Source organism: Raphanus sativus, chromosome 6 (assembly GCF_000801105.2).
Source record: "Raphanus sativus cultivar WK10039 chromosome 6, ASM80110v3, whole genome shotgun sequence".
Lineage (NCBI taxonomy): Eukaryota > Viridiplantae > Streptophyta > Magnoliopsida > Brassicales > Brassicaceae > Raphanus > Raphanus sativus.
Genome location: NC_079516.1, coordinates 11,810,122 through 11,834,379, shown reverse-complemented (window position 1 = coordinate 11,834,379; position 24,258 = coordinate 11,810,122). Strand labels below are relative to the sequence as shown.

At 28.5% G+C, this 24,258-nt stretch overlaps 1 protein-coding gene and 1 non-coding gene across 2 annotated transcripts; both read right to left on the bottom strand.

The window, feature by feature from the left end:
* Nucleotides 1–1,393: 1,393 nt before the first annotated feature.
* LOC108810287 (1-aminocyclopropane-1-carboxylate synthase 5) lies at nt 1,394–12,211 on the bottom strand. Its single transcript, XM_018582407.2, is given in 6 exon segments — nt 1,394–2,106; nt 2,109–2,656; nt 2,754–2,914; nt 3,039–3,138; nt 3,140–3,305; nt 11,845–12,211. Coding segments are annotated over 6 exon segments (1,764 nt in total). The 3' UTR covers nt 1,394–1,684.
* Nucleotides 12,212–23,391: 11,180 nt separating this feature from the next.
* Nucleotides 23,392–23,491, bottom strand: LOC130497316 (small nucleolar RNA snoR8a). Its single transcript, XR_008936315.1, has one exon. It is a non-coding gene; the product is annotated as a small nucleolar RNA snoR8a (small nucleolar RNA).
* Nucleotides 23,492–24,258: the final 767 nt, after the last annotated feature.

The following is a 24,258-nucleotide window of genomic DNA, read 5'->3' as shown; positions in this document are numbered from 1 at the left end:
ATTCATTTTGGTTCAAGAAATTCTACTCCAAGCCATTACCGCGGTTAGCTAGAAGCCACTTTTCCACCCTTAATTATTGAAGATTTATTATGGTCAATTAATTTAATTTATTCAGCAATTTGGCTTCATGGAACATTTTAGACAAAGAGATCATGCCCTCTTCCTTCATTCACCGAACAGAGACATCACCTTGGACTCTCTTTATTTGCTTCCTCAGTTGACAAAATCCGCCATTGCAATAATAAGTTTAATTAATGAGCTAATTGACATTACAAATTAAGAGCATCTCCAACCATGACATCAAATTTAGTGTTGAAATTACACCAAATTTAATGTTTTGGTGTCAAATTTTGTTTTGTCATCTCCAACCATGAAATCAAATATTACACCAAAAATAATATTATATTATTTGATGTTTTCTGTTTTAATATTTTTTATTTTTATTATTGAAATTGATAAATAATTATTTTATCACATTTTGATATTATGTTCATTAAATTTTTGTAATTATACGTTTATAAAATTTATTTACATTTATATGTTATGCTTAACAATATTATACATGTATTTAATTTACATAAAATGCTATATTAAAAGTTACAAAACATTAATTATGAAAGGGGAAAAGCACATAACTTAACAATATATTTATTTTAATAAATTTATATTAGTCAGTAATACATGTTTAACTATATTATAAAATAAACAAATATTTTAAAATTTGGTAAATTTAATAGTATTAAATATGAGTTAAATAAAAATTATAATCAATATTTTAAAGAAAATAAATGATAATAACCATCTAGTGATCTCTTATTTCAAAAATAAAGTTCTATAGTATTTTATTTTTTATAAAATAAAAATTATAATAATAACTTAGTGAGATTTTACCTGAAATGAAAAAAAAATTAATTATGTAAGATAACTTAAAATATGAATAATACAGTATATTTATGTTTAATTACAAATTTAAAATGATTAATAATAATAATTGAAACAAATTTGAACTGGTTATTAATAATAATTAAATTATACTATTCAACGAAACATAATAAAATACATATATAAAATATTTAGTCTGATGAATAGTTTACACCAAATTTGGTGTAACACTATTCATTCTACATAAAATTTGGTGGGAAAATGTCATTTTTAATATCATATTAGAAATAAAATTACACTAAATTTGGTGTTTTATTGTTCCATTGGAAATAGCGGCCTTGATAAATGCCTTCACTAACGTTAACGATTATCATAGAGATATAGTCAAAAGGAGAATGTATCACAAGCGATTCAGAAATCAATCCAAATTAAAGAAACACATATTTTAAGAAATCAATATATATATTAAAAGAGTGAATTACACAATACATGCAAACTTTTAATTAAAATTACAACGGGGTATATATTTTATATATATAGCCACTGCAAATCCACATTCGGACTGAGTGCATTTTTAACACATAATGACACTTATAGTAACAATTTTACACCCGAAAAATTGCATAAAACTCACCCAAACATTTACGAATATTACGCATATATAATGATACTATATATATGTATATATATCTTGGAAAATGAAAAATACTTCTCCAAAATATTTTAAAAAATGAAGGAAATAAAAAAGAGAAAACCTTGAAAGACTTTTTTTTGTCGTCTCAACTCAGGGAGATGAATAACTTCATCGCTCATCAGGCACACGGTCGGACCATGAAACCCGGAAAACCCAGTTAGAGACTGTCTTCTTCCTCAAACTCTTAAGCCTTTCATGGCTGCTTCTTGATATCATCCGTCCACAGTCTGTGGACTCTACGAATGTTTTGAGCCTCTTCAAAGCCAAATCGAGTGTATCTTCACTCATATTTGCGAAACAAACCCTAAACCAACCCGGTTCGGTGCAGTGACACGACGAACCGGGCGAGATGTTCAGTTTCACGTTGTAAACAATCTTTTTCCAGAGGTCGAGCTCTGCTTCGAATGTGTTTGTGTCCAAGAGGTGTCTCATGTCGACCCAACAGAACAAACCCGCGTTGCTTCTCAGACAAGTAATCCCTGCGGACTCAAGACCAGACACTAGGCGCTTCTGTCTGGACCTGAGCCGTTCTGGTTCTCCTCGAGGTACTGGCTTGTGAACTTTTTGTCTGAGAGCAACGCAGAGAGAAGGTGTTGAGTCTGAGAAGAAACAAGACCGAAACTCGACATTTTTGTCGCGGCGGAAAGGATCATGTCGTCGTTGGAGTAGATGGCTCCCACGCGGAAACCAGGAAGCCCTAGATCCTTGGAAAGGCTGTAAACGACGTGGACTCTTTTAGAAACCTCGGTGTTTTCGAGTTTCTTGTCTTTCAAGACATCCATCACGCTTATGAACTGTTCAAACCCAAACATAGTGCCTGAGTAGATCTCGTCGCTAATGAGATGAATGTTCTTGGAAGCGATGAAGTCAACGAGTAGGTTAAGTTCACGTCTGGTCAACGCAGTGCCAAGTGGGTTTGATGGATTTGTGACAAGAACTCCTTTGACTTTGAGATCAAGTTTATGGGCTTGCTGGTAAGCTTGTTGAAGAGCTGCTTCCGTGATTTGGAAGCCATTAGAGCTTGAGCAGTGAATCGGCACGATCTCAGCTCCAGTTCTCCATTTAAGATCTCTATCGAATCTGTAATCGTTAAAAAGCCAAAGCGTAAGCAAGAGAGTTTTGATCAGTTTACTTGGTATACAAGTAAAGTGGAGATAGGGTTATAATTGTAACTTACCCAGGATAGTAAGGAGTAGGCAAGAGGAAAGCATCGCCAGGCTCAGCGAGACAAAACATGAGAGTCTCGTTCGCAGAGGTGGAACCAGCGGCTAAAACAATCTTTTTGGGATCAAACGTGACTCTGTTTCCTCTTATTTCTTCCATAAACTCAGCCATAGCCTATTGAAAAGAAAAAGAGAGAATACATACGTTCATGAGAATTGAGAACATAATATTATTACTTGTGATACAAGTTATTAAACTAATATCTCTTATGGAATTATATAAAACAAATCAAGTTTACTTTTTTGAATTCAGGCATGCCGTGATAGTCTTGAAAGAGAGCAAGCTCTCTGAAAATGGATTGGCCGTTCCTCTTGAGACTAGCTGCGTCTGGGTTTTGCTAACCATGACTCGATGAGATCGAAACATAGCTGGTTTTCAGCAAGACCCATCTGGATCATCCCATTAGGGTTCTTGATCTCATCGTAAGGATTCTTCTCGTACTCTTCCCATCCCAAGAAGTAGGATGAGTCTTGTCCATGACCATTGCTTGTCACTTTGTCGAAAGCTGTTTCATTTTTCTTATTTTAAGTCAAGCGGTTTTGGTCGAAGAGAGAATGAGGAAAGAGAGAGAGAGAGAGAGAGAGAACAAAAAAAAGAGATCTTGGTTTAGGGTTTAAGCTGGTGAAGAGTGAGATGTGTTTGAAGAATCAATGGACATGTTGAGGGGTATAAATAAGATAACAATCTTGCGACATTTTATCCGAAAAATAAAAAAGTGTGACAATAGAATCAGAAACTAGAGACTCTTTTCTCAAAAAGAAAAAAAAAAACTAGAGAGACTCTTAGACCAAAAATAAAATAAAAATAGAGACTCTTTTGACCGCCCATATTTTTAGTAAATTTTCGTTAAGACATGTGACTAATAATCATTCAGCTATTATTTGATGAGAATTGCTATTCAATATATTGCAATAGATCTTTATACTATATATGAAAATAAGAGTGATCCATTATTGAACTTCTATTTATTATTGCATTCACATACGGCGATAAATCTTAGTATTGGTTTAATTCAGAAACTTCCAATTCTACATACACAAAATTAAAAATGACACATTTTTGAGCTTAGTACCCTGATTAATTTATTCGTTTCCTAGGATTTGAGTATTAAATCATTATAGTAGGGATAAGAAATAAGACGACAATTTTTAAAAATAATGACATTAAAGGGCTCACTCGTTTTTCCACTACCACCCGCAAACGCAGCTTTTGTGGTTCATAGCGGTTGTTTGTGTTTCGAAACAATCACAGAAAACGCTACAAAATCGCTTCAAACCGCTCTGAACCTCTTAAAATCAAAGCTGATTCCAGGTAGCATTTGCTTTGCGGCGGTTGCGGGAGGATAAATTTTATTTAAGAAAAAAGAAAATAAATAAAAATAATACTAAAAATATCCAATAAAAATTTTAAATTGAAATAATAGAAATTATAAAATGTATACATATTATGTTTCAATTTATATTATAAAATTTAAAACCAAAATATTTTCTATAAATTTTTAAAATTTAATAATATGATTTTATAATTATAAATTTTATATTATTATATTATTATAATTTTTAATATTTTTATATTATATAAAATGTAAATATTGTTAAATTATTATTTAACAGATGTTTGTTTGATAGTTTACCAATCATAAGATCCCGCAAATGCAATAATTTCTAACCGTTGTACCAGTCGTATAAATTTCTAGAAAACGCTTAAAACCACCGCAACCACTGCGGTTACACCAGTCAAACTCTAAGTTTAGTTAAGTGATTAGCCTTTACGCGTTTCCGTCACCGCCTCACCGTCTTCGTTATGAGTCATCTAGGGACCAAATATGACAATTAAAGAAAAAGGCAAACTCATAGCCATAAATGGTTTAATGATTAAAATCGAATTAGTATTATTTTTAAGTTAATAATAACAAAATCCCGCTCAATGGAGTTAGATATCAACTCATTAACTAGCAGTCTAGCCTACAAAATTGTTTGTTGTCCTTTTCCAATTCTAATGACTCGTAAATCATAACTACTGAATACAGATGGTAAATATATCATTTATACAAAAATTGTGACATTACGCGATTTTTTTCTATCAAAACCTGTAACTAAATGTCAACACATTGACTTAAGTAAATATTAATAAAATAAAATAAAAGTGGTAAACGTAAATTAGAAAACAAGGAAAATACGAGAAAAAGGAAGAGAGACAAGTGGGGAAGTAGTTTGCTCATGAATGCTATAAGGAATTGTATTGCTCATTAAATTGATTGTTTATATACGTATGTTATGTATAGTTTTTTTTTCTTTTGACATCAAACGGTTGATCTATAATGTTATGTATAGATTTATACATCTAAATATATATATACTGAAGATGGTAACTCAAATAGGACCATCTAAATGTCCGCCATTAATTTTTTATCCGGTCATATTGACGTGGACTTGTCAATTTGGTGGGATCATTTTCATGCAATGCAAGTTTACATTTTCACGACTAGCATGATCGACGTATATATGTACTAATGTATATCAACAAAGTAGATAACAAAGTATGACGTTTTAGCATAAACATGTAGATCAATCGAACTCCAAGTCTGAGTGAAATCATTGACTAGTGTATATATTTTTTTTTCTTTTGACTTGTGTATGTTGAGCCACATTGTTGCATATTTCGATAACCAACGAAGTTGATGATTCTGATGGTAAACATGGAAAAGTGTATAACAAGAATCACAAGTAGGTTGTGCAACGAGTTATTCAAACATGGGATTTTAAAATGATGATCTATTACTTAAAAAAAAAATCGATGATCTATTAATTTGGACATAGGTATATATTGCTTACTTAATATTTAATCAATCTAGTTGCGTTTAATTTAACTAACAAAATCAGGTGGACAAGATCAAAGTAATGCTGGTAGGCTGGTAGCCGCTGGTTTATAACTTATGCCCCCCAGATTTTTAGGCGACGTTGTTCGATTTAAGTTTGACTCCAACGATCAACTAACTTAACTGAATATTCTTTGGTAGGTACTACAGTATTATATAGTGGTTATCGTTTATCTAAAATATATAATAAAAACCCTCAACCTCAAGAAACGTTATCTTATAGCAACTTTTAAAATACACAAATTATTTTTCAAGATTTCATAAAGCTCAGACTGATTTGATAGGTGCTGCCTAATGGGTCTTGAATAACAACTCCTAATAAATGATAAAATAAAGCAAAACGACTCAATGAAAATAGCATGAGAAATCATCATACTGGATGATGATGAAGCCATATATTTCGGTATTTCTTGATTGCGTTTTCTGAAACAACCAAAAGATATCATATCAACTGATAAATGCAATCATATAATTAATATCACATAACAGTTTTAGATTTAAAATTTTAAAACATCAAACCAGGACATATTTTTCATTGTTTATCACTAAATAATTAGAGTTGTTAGATTTCTTATATTTATAGATTACTTGTGAAATTATGTAGCAGCTGAAAGTTTGATACCCGGTTATACGCCGTGACCGAAATAATCTTATCTCAGCAATTTGTTTTGATGAATTCAAGTTTGATCAAAACAAGTACTTTAAATTATTTTTGAACAAATCATACTCTGATATTTTGATAAATAATAATCGTGATAATACTTCGTTAAAAATTTTGTGTTTCTAGAAAAAAAAAACTGGTGAAGTCTGAACTGTATGCATATGAATCTTTCACTAAATTTATTTTAGCTGATTAAAGATATGAGACAGAAAAAAAATATATTTGTCTTGCAACTAATTTTTTTTATAAATAAGAAAAAAAAAGAATAAGAGAGGAGGTAGAGACGTGAGGGAGGCACATGGAGATGCAGTAGAAATAGGGTTTAAGAATGCATGTGAAAAGTATAGGTTATAAGACCCTACCCACCCCCAAATCCCTACATCATTACAACAATACTTTGTAAGGGAACAACCATCGTGATCTTTCTTTCTTCCATTTTTGTTTCAATTAGTAGCCACTATTCATGTTCCAAAAATTGAAAACGTAGGTCCCATTAACACTGTCAAACCTGATATGTGTTTGGTATATTTTGTTTTGTATTTGTGAATGTTTTAGTGAATTTTTCCAACTGATCACTCTTGTCTGATGAGGTTGTATCCCTCAATGTATAAATTAGTAAAAATGTGATTCACCTTTTCGGTGGACAACATTTTACAGATTCTCACGATCTCCATCAAAGTAAAATGTGGTTCACTATAAGCAACATTCATGAATAAGAATTATAAAAAAATCTTTCTGCTATGAATTCATCCATGGTTTGAATCTTTTTTTACTATGATTCCATTTATTTTAGACATAATGAGTGACAGGAAATATCTTAAATAAAAAATATTTGGTAATAAATTTTTAAGGACTATTGTAGATTTGGATTCAAAAATACATATTTTGTCGACATTTTAGTTGGAAAATAAAATTTACATGTTTCTTGATAAAAAGAAAGAGTTTTGTCAATAAGATGTTTCTCTGTATATATGTACAAGTTGGTCTCATTAATTACAAATTGGGTAGGTCATATTAGTATATCAAAGCCAATGATAAAATAAATAAATACTTCGATGAAATAAAGAAAAAAACACTCCCACCTGCATTAGATACCAAGTTAAGAAACAGCATGGTCAACTTATGTTTATGTCTTTATACCAGTCTCTGTTTTGTCTCTCCCCTCGTTTTTCATATTCATAAACCTATGCTGTGTTTTATTTTGTATGTCATTTTGGACAAACAAATTGTATACAAATGGGAAAATGAGTTCATTTTGGACAAACAAATTGTATACAAATGGGAAATTGAGTTCATTTAGCGGCTGCTCCAATATACTGTATATCATAAGATTAGCGTGTGTTTTGGCCATGTCAAAACAGAAACCTGATGTGTATCATTAGCATCAGTATGTGTAATGATGTAACGTGGGCCATTCTTATATTTCCCATACATTTCAATTAACGTATGGACTATATCATTGGGCCTGGCATATTTAATCAGATCAAGTAGAGAGGAAGCAGTATTCAGGCCTCTTATTGAGTTGTAGAGTTGCATCCAATGCTTTGAAAATCTGACCGAACTGGCCAGTCTAACTGGTCGGATTTTCAAACCAATTTCGAGTTGGATTAAAAATCGGATTTAAACTAAACCGATCAAACTTGGTAAGGCTGGTGACCCTGTTTGATAATAAAATCCAGTTTTTTCAAATTCAAGCAATACAAAAAACAAAAAAAAAATTGCCAATTTTTGAGAAGATTTCATAAAAAATTCATATTGGTTGCATCTAACGTCTCTAGCCTTATACAGGCCTCTTTTTGATTTGTCTGTCTCAGTTTAAAATGAAACAAACGGAGGCTAATTTGTTATATAAGTTAAATTACGAACCAAAGAGTTGAGAAAGTTACTACTGTGTGGAACTTTCTGTTTCTTTCTATAGAGAAAATAATAATAATATTCTGGTGGTTTGATGCTTTCCAAGGCCACTGATAATAGTAATAATGTTCTAATGTAATGGGCCTAATGGCTTGAGGTGAAACACTTGACAAACAGGTTACTATGAACACTGGGCATAATGGCTTGAGGTGAAACACTTGACAAACAGGTTTATATGAACACTTGGAAGCTGCTTGTTCTTTTTCCTCTTAATTAGCTCAAAAAAATAGTTCGAAAAAAGAGGAAGCTGCTTGTTCGACAAGTACAAACCTAAACTCCATATTGGACTAGTGTGATTTCACACATGCAAAGAACATGTCAGTGAACTTATCGGTCGTCCAAATTTCGACCGTTCAACAACTTTAGCCTTTTGCTTACCAATATGATATATATGAATCATTCTAATTTTCTCAAAATATTTAATTTACTAAAATTTCATAAATTACCTATATTAGTAGAATTACCATTATAAAATCTTAATTATCTAGAGAAATGTAGATAACAGAGGTTATAAACTCTTTGACCATCATCTTATATTAGTGCTCGATGAAACTATACACTAAACAAAGATTTTCATATTTTTGAAATTTTTCCAAAATCCGTAGGTTAACCTCTTCTAAAAAAATGAGTTTTCGGTAAATGCTCTATATACTGAAGTTTATACTCTTCACTTTTGTTTAAAAATTTCAAACCACATTTGAATTAATGTATTATAAACTATTTTACATGGTATATAGGAATCATTCTAATTTTTTTAAATATTTATTAATTAAAATTTCATATACTGCATAGATTAGTTGAATTAGCATTATAAAATTTTCATTATCTAGAGAAACGAAGACAACAGAGGTTATAAACTCTTTGACCATCATCTTATATTAGTGTTTGATGAAACTATACACTAAAACAAGATTTTCATATTTTTGAAGTTTTTCCAAAATCCGTGGTTAACCCCTTTTAAAATAATGAATTTTCGGTAAATGATTTATACACTAAAGTTTATACTCTTCACTTTTGTTTAAAATTTTCAAACCACATTCGACGTTTGAAGTAATGTATTATAAACTATATTTCATGGTCTATAGATATAATTCTAATTTTTTTAAATATTTAGTTTACTAAAATTTCATATACTGCCTAGATTAGTAGAATTATCATTATAAAATCTTAATTATCAAGATTAACGAAGACAACAGAGGTTATAAACTCTTTGACCATCATATTATTTTAGTGCTCGATGAAACTATACACTAAAACAAGATTTTCATATTTTTGAATTTTTTCAAAATCTGTGGGTTAACCCCTTCTAAAATATTGAGTTTTCGGTAAATGTTCTATATACTGAAATTTATACTCTTCACTTTAGTTTAAAAATTTTCAAACCACAATCTATATTTGAATTAATGTATTCTAAAATATATTTCATGGTATATAGGAATCATTTTTATTTTTTTAATATTTACTTTACTAAAATTTCATATACTACCTAGATTAGTGGAATTAACATTATAAAATCCTCATTATCCAGAGAAACGAAGACAATAGAGGTTATAAACTCTTTGACCATCATCTTATGTTAGTGATCGATGAAACTATGCACTAAAACAAGATTTTCATATTTTTGTAATTTTTCCAAAACTTGTGGGTTAACCTCTTCTAAAATAATGAGTTTTAGGTAAATGCTCTATATATAGAAGTTTATAATCTTCACTTTTGTTTTAAAATTTCAAACCACATTCGAAATTTTAATAATGTATTATAAACTATCTTTAATGGTATATAGGAATCATTCTAATTTTTAATATTTAGTTTACTAAAATTTCATATACAACCTAGATTAATGGAATTAACATTATAAAATATTTATTATCTAGAGAAACGAAGACAATAGAGGTTCTAAACTCTTTGACCATCATATTGTGTTACTGCTGGATGAAACTAAACAATAAAACCAGATTTTCATATTTTTGAATTTGTTTCAAAAACCGTGGGTTAACCCCTTATAATATATTGAGTTTTCGGTAAATGCTCTATATACTGAACTTTATACTCTTCACTTTTGTTTAGAAGTTTTAACCACATTCGACATTTGAATTAATGTATTCTAAACTATCTTTCATGGTATATAAGAATCATTTTAGGTTTTTAATATTTAATTTACTAAAATTTCATATATTGCCTAGATTAGTAGAATTAAAATTATAAAATCTTCATTATCTAGAGAAATGAAGACAACAGAGGTTCTAAACTCTTTGAACATCATCTTATGTTACTGCTCGATGAAACTATACATTAAAACAAGATTTTCATATTTTTGAAATTTTTCCAAAATACGTGGGTTAACCCCTTCTAAAATAATGAGTTTTTGGTAAATGCTCTATATACTGAAGTTTATACTCTTCACTTTTGTTTAAAATTTTCAAACCACAATCGACATTTGAATTAATGTATTCTAAACTATATTTCATGGTATATAGAAATCATTCTAATTTTTAAATATTTAGTTTACTAAAATTTCATATACTGCCTAGATTACTGGAATTAGCATTATAAAATCTTAATTATCTAGAGAAACGTAGACAACAGAGGTTATAAGCTATTTGCCCATCATCTTACTTTAGTGCTCGATGAAACTATACACTAAAACAAGATTTTCATATTTTTGAAAATTTTCCAATAACTCCTTCTAAAATTATGAGTTTTCGGTAAATTCTCTATATACTGAAGTTTATACTCTTCACTTTTGTTTAAAATTTTCAAACCACATTCGGCATTTGAATTAATGTATTATAAACTATTTTTCATGGTATATAGGAATCATTCTATTTTTTTAAATAATTAGTTTACTAAAATTTCATATACTGCATAGATTATTGGAATTAGCATTATAAATTTTTCATTATCTAGAGAAACGGAGACAACAGAGGTTATAAATTCTTTAACCATCATCTTATATGAGTGCTCGTTTAAACTATATACTAAAATAAGATTTTCATATTTTTGAAAGTTTTCCAAAATCCGTGGGTTAACTTCTTCTAAAATAATGAAGTTTCGGTAAATGCTCTATACACTGAAGTTTTAATGTATTCTAAAAATTTCCAACCAGATTTTATATTTGAATTAATGTATTCTAAAGTATCTTTCATGGTATATAGGAATCATTCTAATTTTTTAATATTTACTTTACTAAAATTTCATATACTACATAGATTAGTGGAATTAACATTATAAAATCCTCATTATCAGAAGAAACAGAGACAACAGAGGTTATAAACTCTCTCACCATCATTTTTTTTTTATCATCAAACATACAGACTCATACTGACTCTGCATACCAAACTGGTAGCTCGGCATCAATGTGGATGACAAAAGACGATTGTTGTCTGGCACTGCGTGCTAAACGATCCGCCCTTGAATTTGTCGTCCTCGGTACATGAATGAGCTGTGAGCTATGAAAACTACTTTGTAAGTTCTTGATGTCCTCCAGATAACTTGCAAACGCCGGCCACTCTTCTGGTTCCGAAACCATCTTCACCAATTGAGAACAATCCGTTGCAAACGTAACCTGAAACTGTCGTAAATTCCTCATACATTCCATTGCCCAAATCAAAGCCTCCACCTCCGAGTGAAGGGGAGACAAACTTGCCCGAACATTTCGTGCCCCCATTAATCCCTCATAACCTTCCAGAGTACTAAACCATCCTTGTCCCAAAAAAGAGTCCTTGTCCTTCCACGAACCATCGGTAAAGCACCATCTCCCTGGAATTGAAGGAGGCTGGTTTACTTGTGATGGTATGGAAAGTCGGATGGGCAATTCTTGGGCCGCAGCCCACATAGCAGATTCCGTTTCAGCGAGCTTTAGTGTATCCATAGCATCTACATCCAGATTACTGAATACCTTGTTGTTCCTTGCTTTCCAAATGTACCATAGGATCCATGCAAACTGATGATCATTCATCTTGGGTAAAACTCTCCAGAATAAATGGTCCATATTAGCAAACAATGATTCCGAAGGGAACACATTTGGATTTGTTGGTATAGTTGACAATGTCCATATTTGCCTCGCTGGAGGACATTCAAAGAATACATGATTCAAAGATTCCTCAGCACTCCCACATCGGTCACAAATAATTTCCTCTTTCATTCCTCGTGCTTTTAAATTCTTTGTGACCGCAACACACCCTGACACAATCTGCCAAAGAAAATGCTTTATTTTTGGGGGACACTTAACCTGCCAACAAAAAGCCTTCAACACCTCTACCGTCGGTCCATAGAAAGCTAGTTGTTTTTCTTTATCGGGGTAGACCCTTTCCACCTCGTATCCTGATTTCACCGTATATTTTCCATTGTTTGTGAAATGCCAGCCATCCTTATCTTCTATGCAAAATCTACTGAGAGGTATACTTTCAATAATCTCTGACCATCATCTTATGTTAGTGATCGATGAAACTATGCACTCAAACAAGATTTTTATATTTTTGAAATTTTTCCAAAACATGTGGGTTAACCTCTTCTAAAATAATGAGTTTTCGGTAAATGCTCTATATACTAAAGTTTATACTATTCACTTTTATTTAAAAATTTCTAACCACATTCGACATATTAATTAATGTATTCTAAACTATCTTTAATGGTATATAAGGAATCATTTTAATTTTAAATATTTAGTTTACTAAAATTTCATATACTGCCTAGATTTGGGAATTAGCATTATAAAATCTTCATTATCTAGAGAAGCGAAGACAACATAGATTCTAAACTCTTTGACCATCATCTTGTGATCTTGCTCGATAAAACTAAACAATAAAACCAGATTTTCATATTTTTGAAACTTTTTCAAAAACCATGGGTTAACCCCTTATAAAATATTGAGGTTTCGGTAAATGCTCTATTTACTGAACTTTATACTCTTCACTTTTGTTTAAAATTTTCAAACAACATTCGACATTTGAATTAATGTATTATAAACTATTTTTCATTGTATAGGAATCATTCTAATTTTTTAATATTTAGTTTACTAAAATTTCATATACTACCTAGATTAGTGGAATTAAAATTATAAAATCTTCTATATCTACAGAAACGAAGACAACAAGGGTTCTAAACTCTGTGAACATCATTTTATGTTACAGCTCGATGAAACTATACACTAAAGCAAGATTTTCATATTTTTGAATTTTTTTTCAAAATCCGTATATACTTTATATAATGAGTTTTTGGTAAATGCTTTATATACTGAAGTTTATACTCTTCACTTTAGTTTAAAATTTTCAAACCACATTCTATATTTGAATTAATGTATTCTAAAATATCTTTCATGGTATATAAGAATCATTCTAATTTTTTAATTTTTACTTTACTAAAATTTCATATATTGTACTGCCTAGATTAGTGCAATTAGCATTATAAAATCTTCATTATCTAGAGAAACGTAGACAACAGAGGTTCTAAACTCTTTGAACATCATCTTATGTTACTGCTCGATGAAACTATACACTAAAACAAGATTTTCTTATTTTTGAAATTTTTCCAAAATCAGTGGGTTAACCCCTTCTAAAATAATGAGTTTTTGGTAAATGCTCTATATACTGAAGTTTATACACTTCACTTTTGTTTAAAAATTTCAAACCACATTCGAGATTTGAATTAATGTATTCTAAACTATATTTCATGGTATATTTGAATCATTCTAATTTGTTAATATTTAGTTTACTAAAATTTCATATACTGCCTAGATTAGTGGAATTAACATTATAAAATCTTTATTATCTAGAGAAACGAAGACAATAGAGGTTCTAAACTCTTTGACCATCATCTTGTGTTACTGCTGGATGAAACTAAACAATAAAACCAGATTTTCATATTTTTGATTTTTTTCAAAATTCATGGGCTAACTCCTTCTAAAATATTGAGTTTTCGGTAAATGCTCTATATACGTAACTTTATACTCTTCACTCTTGTTTAGAAATTTCAAACCACATTCGACATTTGAATTAATGTATTCTAAACTATCTTTCATGGCATATAGAAATAATTTTTGTTTTTTAATATTTAGTTTACTAAAATTTCATATACTTCCTACATTAGTGGAATTAAAATTATAATATCTTCATTATCTAGAGAAACGATGACAACAGAGATTCTAAACTCTTTGAACGTCATCTTACGTTACTGCTCGATGAAACTATATACTAAAACAAGATTTTCATATTTTTGAAACTTTTCCAAAATCTGTGGGTTAACCCTTTCTAAAATAACGAGTTTTCGGTAAATGATCTATATACTGAAGTTTATATCTTCACTTTTTAGAAGAAAATTACAAACCACATTCGACATTTGAATTAATGTATTATAAACTATTTTCATGGTATATATAAATTATTCTAATTTTTAAATATTTAGTTTACTAAAATTTCATATACTGCCTAGATTAGTGGAATTAACATTATAAAATCTACATTATCTAGAGAAACGAAGACAACAGAGGTTATAAAGTCTTTGACCATCATCTTATGTTAGTGCTCGATGAAACTATACACTAAATCAAGATTTTAATATTTTTGAAATTTTCCAAAATTTGTGGGTTAACCCCTTCTAAAATTATGAGTTTTCGGAAAATGTTCTATATACTAAAGTTTATACTCTTCTATTTTGTTTAAAATTTTCAAACCACATTCGACATTTGAATTAATGTATTATAAACTAAAATAATGAGGTTTCGGTAAATGGTCTATATACTGAAGTTTATACTCTTCACTTTTGTTTAAAAAATTCAACCACATTCGACATTTTAATTAATTTATTTTAAATTATCTTTAATGGTATATAGAATCATTATAATTTTTTAATATTTAGTTTACTAAAATTTCATATACTACCTAGATTAGTGGAATTAGTATTATAAAATCTTCATTATCTAAAGAAACAAAGACAACAGAGTTCTAAACTCTTTAAACATCATCTTGTGTTACTGCTCAATGAAACTAAAAAATAAAACCAGATTTTCATATTTTTAATATTTTTTCAAAAACTGTGGGTTAATCTCTTCTAAAATAATGAGGTTTCGGTAAATGCTCTATATACTGAACTTATATACTCTTCACTTTGGTTAGAAATTTCAAACCACATTCGACATTCGAATTAATGTATTTCAAAACTACCTTCATGGTATATAGTACTCATTATAGTTTTTTTAATATTTAGTTTACTAAAATTTCATATACTGTCTAAATTAGTGGAACTAAAATTATAAAATCTTCATTTCTAGAGAAACGAAGACAAATTGAGGTTCTAACTCTTTGACCATCATCTTGTGGTACTGCTGGATGAAACTAAACACTAAAACCAGATTTTCATATTTTTTAATTTTTTCAAAACTTGGGTTAACCCCTTTTAAAATATTGAGTTTTCGGTAAATATTCTATATACTGAAGTTTATACTCTTCACTTTAGTTTAAAAATTTCAAACCACATTCGATATTTTGAATTAATATATTCTAAAGTATCTTTCATGGTATATAGGAATAATTCTAATTTTTAATATTTACTTTACTAAAATTCATATAAAACCTAGATTAGTGGAATTAACATTATAAATCCTAATTATCAGAGAAAACAGAGACAACAAAGGTGATAAACCTCTTTGATCATCATCTTATGATAGTGATCGATGAAACTATGCACTAAAACAAGATTTCATATTTTTGAAATTTTTTTAAAACTTGTGGGTTAACCCCTTTTAAAATAATGAGTTTTCGGTAAATGCTCTATATACTGAAGTTTATACTCTTCACTTTTGTTTAAAATTTCAAACCACATTCGACATTTTTTATTAATGTATTCTAAACTATCTTTAATGGTATATAGGAATCATTCTAATTTTTTAATATTTAGTTTACTAAAATTTCATTATACTGCTTAGATTATTGGAATTAGCATTATAAATCTTCATTATCTAGAGAAACGAAGACAACAGATGTTCTAAACTCTTTGACCATCATCTTGTGTTTCTGCTCGATGAAACTAAAACAATAAAACCAGATTTTTATATTTGAAAAAAAATTCAAAACCTTGGGTTAACCCTTTATAAAATATAAAGTTTTCTGTAAAAGATCTATATACTGGTCACTTATTTTTAGAAATTTCAAACCACATTCTACATTTGAATTAATGTATTCTAGACTATCTTTCATGGTATATAGGAATCATTCTAGTTTTTTAATATTTAGTTTACTAAAATTTCATTAATACCTAGATTAGTGGAATTAAATTATAAATCTTCATTATCTAGAGAAACATAGACAACAGAGGTTCTAAACTCTTTGAACATCATATTATGTTATTGCTCGATGAAACTATACACTAAAACAAGATTTTCATATTTTTGAATTTTTTTCAATATCCGTGAGTTAACCCCTTCTAAAATAATGAGTTTTTGGTAAATGCTCTATATACTGAAGTTTATACTCTTCATTTTAGTTTAAAAATTTCAAACCACATTCTATATTTTAATTAAAGTATTCTAAAGTATCTTTCATGGTATATATGAATCATTATAACTTTTAATATTTACTTTACTAAAATTTCATATACTGCCTACATTAGTGGAATTAGCACTATAAAATCTTCATTATCTAGAGAAACGAAGACAACATGGGTTCTAAACTTTTTGAATATCATCTTATGTTACTGCTCGATGAAACTATACATTAAAACAAGAATTTCATATTTTGAAATTTTTCCAAAATCCGTGGGTTAACCCCTTCTAAATAATGAGTTTTCGATAAATGATCTATATACTGAAGTTTATACTCTTCACTTCTGTTTAAAAAATTTAAACCATATTCGACAATTGAATTAATGTATTCTAAACTATATTTCATGGTACATAGAAATCATTCTAATTTTTAAATATTTAGTTTACTAAAATTTCATATATTGCCTAGATTAATGGAAGTAGCACTATAAAATCTTAATTACTAGAGAAACGAAGAAAACAGAGGTTATAAACTATTTGACCATCATCTTATGTTAGTGCTCGATGAAACTATACACTAAAACAAGATTTTCATATTTTTGAAATTTTTCCAAAATTCGTGGGTAACCCCTTCTAAAATTATGAGTTTTCGGTAAATTCTCTATATACTAAAGTTTATACTCTTCACTTTTGTTTAAAATTTTCAAACCACATTCGACATTTGAATTAATGTATTATAAACTATTTTTCATGGTATATAGGAATCATTCTAATTTTTAAATATTTAGTTTACTAAAATTTCATATGCTGCCTAGATTAGTGGAATTAGCATTATAAAATCTTTATTATCTAGAGAAACGAAGACAATAGAGGTTCTAAACTCTTTGACCATCATATTGTGTTACTGCGGGATGAAACTAAACAATAAAACAAGATTTTCATATTTTAATATTTTTAAAAAATTTATGGGTTAACCCCTTCTAAAATATTGAGTTTTTGGTAAATGCTCTATATACGTAACTTTATACTCTTCACTCTTGTTAGAAAAATCAAACCACATTAGACATTAGAATTAATGTATTCTAAACTATCTTTCATGGCATATAGGAATCATTTTAGTTTTTTAATATTTAGTTTACTAAAATTTCATATACTTCCTAGATTAGTAGAATTAAAATTATAAAATCTTCATTATCTAGAGAAACGAAGACAACAGAGATTCTAAACTCTTTGAACGTCATCTTATGTTACTTCTCGATGAAACTATACACTAGAACAAGATTTTCATATTTTTGAAATTTTTCCAAAATCTGTGGGTTAACCCTTTCTAAAATTACGAGTTTTCGGTAAATGTTCTATATAGCAAAGTTTATACTCTTCACTTTTGTTTAAAATTTTTAAACCACATTCGACATTTGAATTAATGTATTATAAATTATTTTTCATGGTATATAGGAATCATTCTAATTTTTTAAATATGTAGTTTACTAAAATTTTATATACTGCCTAGATTAGTGGAATTAGCATTATAAAATCTCAATTATCTAAAGAAACGGAGACAACAGTGATTATAAACTCTTTGACCATCATCTTATGTTAGTGCTTGATGAAACTATATACTAAAACAAGATTTTCATATTTTTGAAGTTTTTCCAAAATCCGTGGGTTAACACCTCTTCTAAAATAATGAATTTTCGGTAAATGCTCTATATACTGAAGTTTATACTCTTCACTTTTGTTTAAAACTTTCAAACCACATTCGACATTTGAAATATTGTATTCTTAACTAAATTTCATGGTATATAGGAATCATTCTAATTTTGTAATATTTAGTTTACTAAAATTTCATATACTGACTAGACTAGTGGAATTATCATTATAAAATCTTCATTATCTAGAGAAATGAAAACAAGAGAGGTTCGAAACTCTTTGACCATCATATTACGTTACTGCTCGATGAAACTATATACTAAAACAAGATTTTCATATTTATGAAAATTTTCCAAAATCCGTGGGTTAACACCTTCTAAACTAATGAGTTTTCGATAAATGCTCTATATACTGAAGTTTATACTCTCTACTTTTGTTTAAAAAATTTAAACAACATTCGACATTTGAATTAATGTATTCTCAACTTTCTTTCATGGTATATAGGAATCATTCTAGTTTTTTAATATTTAGTTTACTAAAACTTCATATACTGCCAAGATTAGTGGAATTAGAATTTTAAAATCTTCATTACCTAGAGAAGCGAAGACAAAAGAGGTTATAAACTCTTTGACCATCATCTTGTGTTACCGTTGGATGGAACTAAACAATAAAACCAGATATTCATATTTTTGATTTTTTTTTCAAAATCCGTGAGTTAACCCCTTTGAAAATATTGAGTTTTCGGTAAATGCTCTATATACTGAATTTTATACTCTTCACCGTTGTTTAGAAATTTCAAACCACATTCGACATTTGAATTAATGTATTCTAAACTATCTTTCATGGTATATAGGAATCATTCTAGTATTTTAACATTTAGTTTACTAAAATTTTGTATACTGCCTAGATTAGTGAAATTAAAATTATAAAATCTTCATTATCTAGAGAAACGAAGACAAAAGAGGTTCTAAACTCTTTGACCATCATCTTATGTTACTGATCGATGAAACTATACACTAAAACCAGATTTTCGTATTTTGATTTTTTTTCAAAATCCATTGGTTAACCCTTCTAAAATATTGAATTTTCGGTAATAAGTGTTCTATATTCTGAAGTTTATACTTTTCACTTTTGTTTAAAATTATCAAACGACATTCTACATTTGAATTAATGTATTATAAATTATCTTTCAAGGTATATAGGAATCATTCTAATTTTTTTAGTATTTAGTTTAGTAAAATTTCATATACTACCTAGATCAATGGAATTTGCATTATAAAATATTCATTATGAGAAACGGAGACTACAAAGGTTCAAAACTCTTTGTCCATTATCTTATGTTAGTACTCGATGAAACTATACACTAAAACCAGGTTTTCATATTTTTGAATTTTTTTCAAAATCCGTGAGTTAACCCTTCAAAATTTTTGAGTTTTCGGTAAATGCTTTATATGCTGAAGTTTATACTCTTGACTTTAGTTTAAAATTTTCAAACCACATTCCACCATTTGAATAAATATATTCTAAAGTATCTTTCATGATATATATGAATTATTCTAATTTTTTAATATTTACTTTACTAAATTTTCATATCTTGTCTAAATTAGTAGAATTAGCATTATAAAATCTTCATTATCTAGAGAAACGGAGACAACAGAGGTTATAAACTCTTTGACCATCATCTTATGTCAGTCTGTGCTCGATGAAACTATATACAAAAACCAGATTTTCAAATTTTGGAAACTTTTCGAAAATCCGTGGTTAAGGTACACCCTTGAATTTCAAACGAATTTCGGATCCAAAGTTCTCAGATCCAATAAAAAGCTTTGTTTCTTCTGTAAGCGGAGAACTTACTAGATTTTAACATGCACGTCCGTGCGGGTGTATATTTTTATAAAATATGTTATAGTTTGTTTTTCATATCAATATTAGAGTTGAGCAAAAAACCCTGAATCCAAAAATAAGTACCAATCCGAACAGAAATTGATTAAATATCCAAATTATTCAAATTTTGATATTTAGATAACTGAAACCGAATCCGATCCGAATCAAAATATTTCGGATACCCGAATGTATTTGAAAAATATTTATACACTTATATATATTATTTTTAGATTTATTGTATATAAAAATATCGAGAATAATTAAAAAATATATAAATAGTCAAATGTAAATATTTAAAATAGTTAAAATATACTCAAAATGCTAAAAAAACTTAAAATAATTATTAATTTTCTATCTAAATATTTAAATCAAACCAATTTATATGTTAAATTTAGGTATTCTGATATATATTATTCAAATTTATATGTAATATATTATTTTATTTATATATTTTAAGAAACTTAAAGTATATAATGAATTTTAAAAATAATTTAAATGGGTTATCCAAACCTGAACGAACCTGGAAAGATCTGATTCAAACCCTAACATAAATTTAGAATTCTATCGATACCTGAAACCCAAACAAACCCGAACCAAATACGAATTGGTAACCGAACGCCCACCCCTAATTCACAATCTATTTGTTTTCCTTTAAAAACAGAACAAACATATAATAAATAATAATTTATACGTACTATCATATAAATAATTAAATATATTATATTTTAAAATTTAAGTGAAATATTAAAATTATAATTTAAGTTGGTATATGAAATTTGACTTTGTATTGTATTTATTTATATATATTGAAAACATTTTTTAATAATAGTTATTGGAAAATATTTTAGTAAAAATAAATTTTTGAATATATGTATATTTTGAATTAATTTTTGATAGAAATAAATTTTAAATTATTATTTTTATTTGAAATATATATAATTTAAATTTTGTTTTATGATTATTTTAGATAAATGATATTTTTAGATAATTAGATTAGCTTATTTTCGTATATTTTAAAGTTGGTCCAAACAGATTGTTTCTCATAATATAATAGATTTCCAATTTTTCTTAATAACATAAATCCATTATTTTCTTAAAATAATGATATTTATGTATCCAAACAACACTATATTTTTTATACTGCTAATTTCATGTTTCCAAATAAACTTTTTTTAAATTGTTATTATTGTTTCCAAACAGACCTGTTTTCTTAAACTGTTAGTCAATTTTCCAAACAAATTTCTTTCTAAAATTATTATCTGTATTTCTAAACAAACTTTATTTGTACTTCAGTTTTAATAATATAAATATCATCATATTTAGAATTCCACGTACAGATTAGTTTCTTATAAATAGGTACGCTGAATCCGTTCGTTATCAAAACAAAACAAAACAAAAAGGTATGTGGAATATTGGTTTTAAATGTAATTGAAATTTATAATTATATCAACACATTTCCAATTATTTGATAGTATATAGGGAAGAATATTCCATGAATTAGTCAGTTGCAGATTTTCTTACTTTGAAGATTGATATCGTATTTTGCATATACAGTTTTAGATTGTGTGGATGGCAATTATAGCTTTAGTATATCACTAAAACATTATATATATAAACCGGAAATCTTTTAAAGAATTAAATCTTAGGATACATGCGATACATAAGTTTGTTCTCAGTTTGGTCTAGTAGTATTTTGTAGAATGCCGAGATCAAATTCCATCACAGAAACAAAGCTTTCCGAATTGATTGATTAATTGGTGGTTATGTAAACATTTGTTTAAAATCAAAATCTTTAACGTATTGTTTCATTTTTACTAACATGAAAATCTTTAGAATCAAAATCTTTTCAAAGAAAGTAATCGTACATTACACTATTATTTAAAAATGTGGACAATTTAAGCTTACGTATTTTAGTTGACCTGTGTTGGTTTGTTTTATATGTAAACATGCTGGTTACATGTTACGAATGAAGATGGAATAAAATTTGTAATTGAGTCAAACTTAAACCAAGATTTGGTAAGAAGATATTGTAAACACCAATTAAGTTTGTTCTCAGTTTGGACTGGTAGTATTTTGTAGAATGCCGAGATCAAATTCCATCACAGAAACAAAGCTTTCCGAATTGATTGATTAATTGGTGGTTATGTAAACATTTTTAAAATCAAAATCCTTAACGTATAGTTTTATTTTTACTAACATGAAAATCTTTAGAATCAAAATCTTTAGAAACAAAGTAATCGTACATTACACTATTATTTAAAAATTTGGACAATATTAAACTTACGTATTTTAGTTGACCTGAGTTGGTTTGTTTTATATGTAAACATGTTGGTTATATGTTACGAATGAAGATGGAATAAAATTTGTAATTGAGTCAAACTTAAACCAAGATTTGGTAAGAAGATATTTAATTTTAATAAGGCAATCAAATATGGATGGATTAGAAATGTAGTTAAATCTATTGTAAATATTTAGGAAAACTTAGGTTATTCGTACTTCATTTTTAATAGGATAGATAACAAACTTCCTGCGTTCTGCCGACACTCGCAACGTGTAATTCACTAAACTTGGGTCTGAGTCAAATATTGGGTGGGCTTTTAATAGCGATTGTGCGGGTCTAACTGGAACCCATCGAAGCAGTTGGTAAAACATTTAAGATAATTGGGCTTTAATTGTCCTTAGCTTTTAGTAGCTCATGCCTTCATTTTTCCAACGATAAGAAGTAAGATCAAAGTTGAGGCTAGTACCTAATGGACCACCAAAGTATTCGACCTCATTTTAAGATCGTGGCCATATGATAACCGGAACGTCTCTAAATATAAAGCCCAAATAAGATTATTAATTTCTTTGTAGAAGCCCAATATGAATCTTAATCTAAATCCACGGCAATTGTAATGTTCTAACTACGGTTTGTATTAACATGGAAATAAACACTAAACCATAAGCATTGTTCTCTTCTCTAATGGTTAAGTTCATTATTTGATGCATCTTTACCAAAGTCCCTCACATATATATATATGAAAGAATTTGTTTGAGTAGAGAAATTGTTCTTTTCACATATCAGTATAAATATATGAGTAGAGATAGCTGGTAAAGATTTGGAAAAACAAAAAAAAAACGTTTGAGAAGAGAGCTCATATTCTATGGGTGTATAATGAGTCTATCATGCCCAGAAATTGAGCAGATCAGAATTTTTTGATTCTTGTGGTTTATAATCACTGCTCTCTTCTCCGATCGATTTTGGAAATAATAAAATCACAACGCCAACTTTTGAACTTTAAAAAAAAGATCAATATTAATCGGCAATGAACATAATGAATTAATCAAATATATCTGAACTCGGAAAGAGAGAAAAAATGTGAAAACAAGAAAATAACAAAGGCGACTCTTTTAATTTCTGCGATATTGGATACTAGAGAACGTCTTTTGTGGTTATTTATATACCCGACAGTGGTGTTCTAATCTTGTGGAGCTAGCTAGGGTTTCATTGGGCTTTTATGGGCTTTTGATAATTTCAATCAACAGTTGTAATGGGTCTGGCTATATGGGTCTTATTGCTCACGCTGACATGCTATATAGTATTTATAAACTGTTTAGGCTAAAATACATGTAATTAAGTTTGGAATATGTGCCTGTCAATCTGTCATGTGTATTATAGTTGTAGATTATGTGAATTTTCAAAATAGCATTTTCTGAAAACATTTTCAAAGGCATCTTATCATGAACAAATAATAGTTACTTGAAGCTGTTGAATTTTCTTGTCTATTAGTAACAGTTGAAAGACTAGAGTAACGCGACCATATATACAAGGTCACATTTCGGCCATATTTTAGTTTAAAAAGAGCGTATAATTAATTATCTTTTTTTCTTTCAAATAAGACGTTTTTATTTTCTGTGTTTAGTACTATATAGTTAGGTAGGTGGACGACCAGTCGTTAAATTTTCCACGATCTGATTGGTTTTCTGCAAATTCGACTATGTATTTACGTACTTAG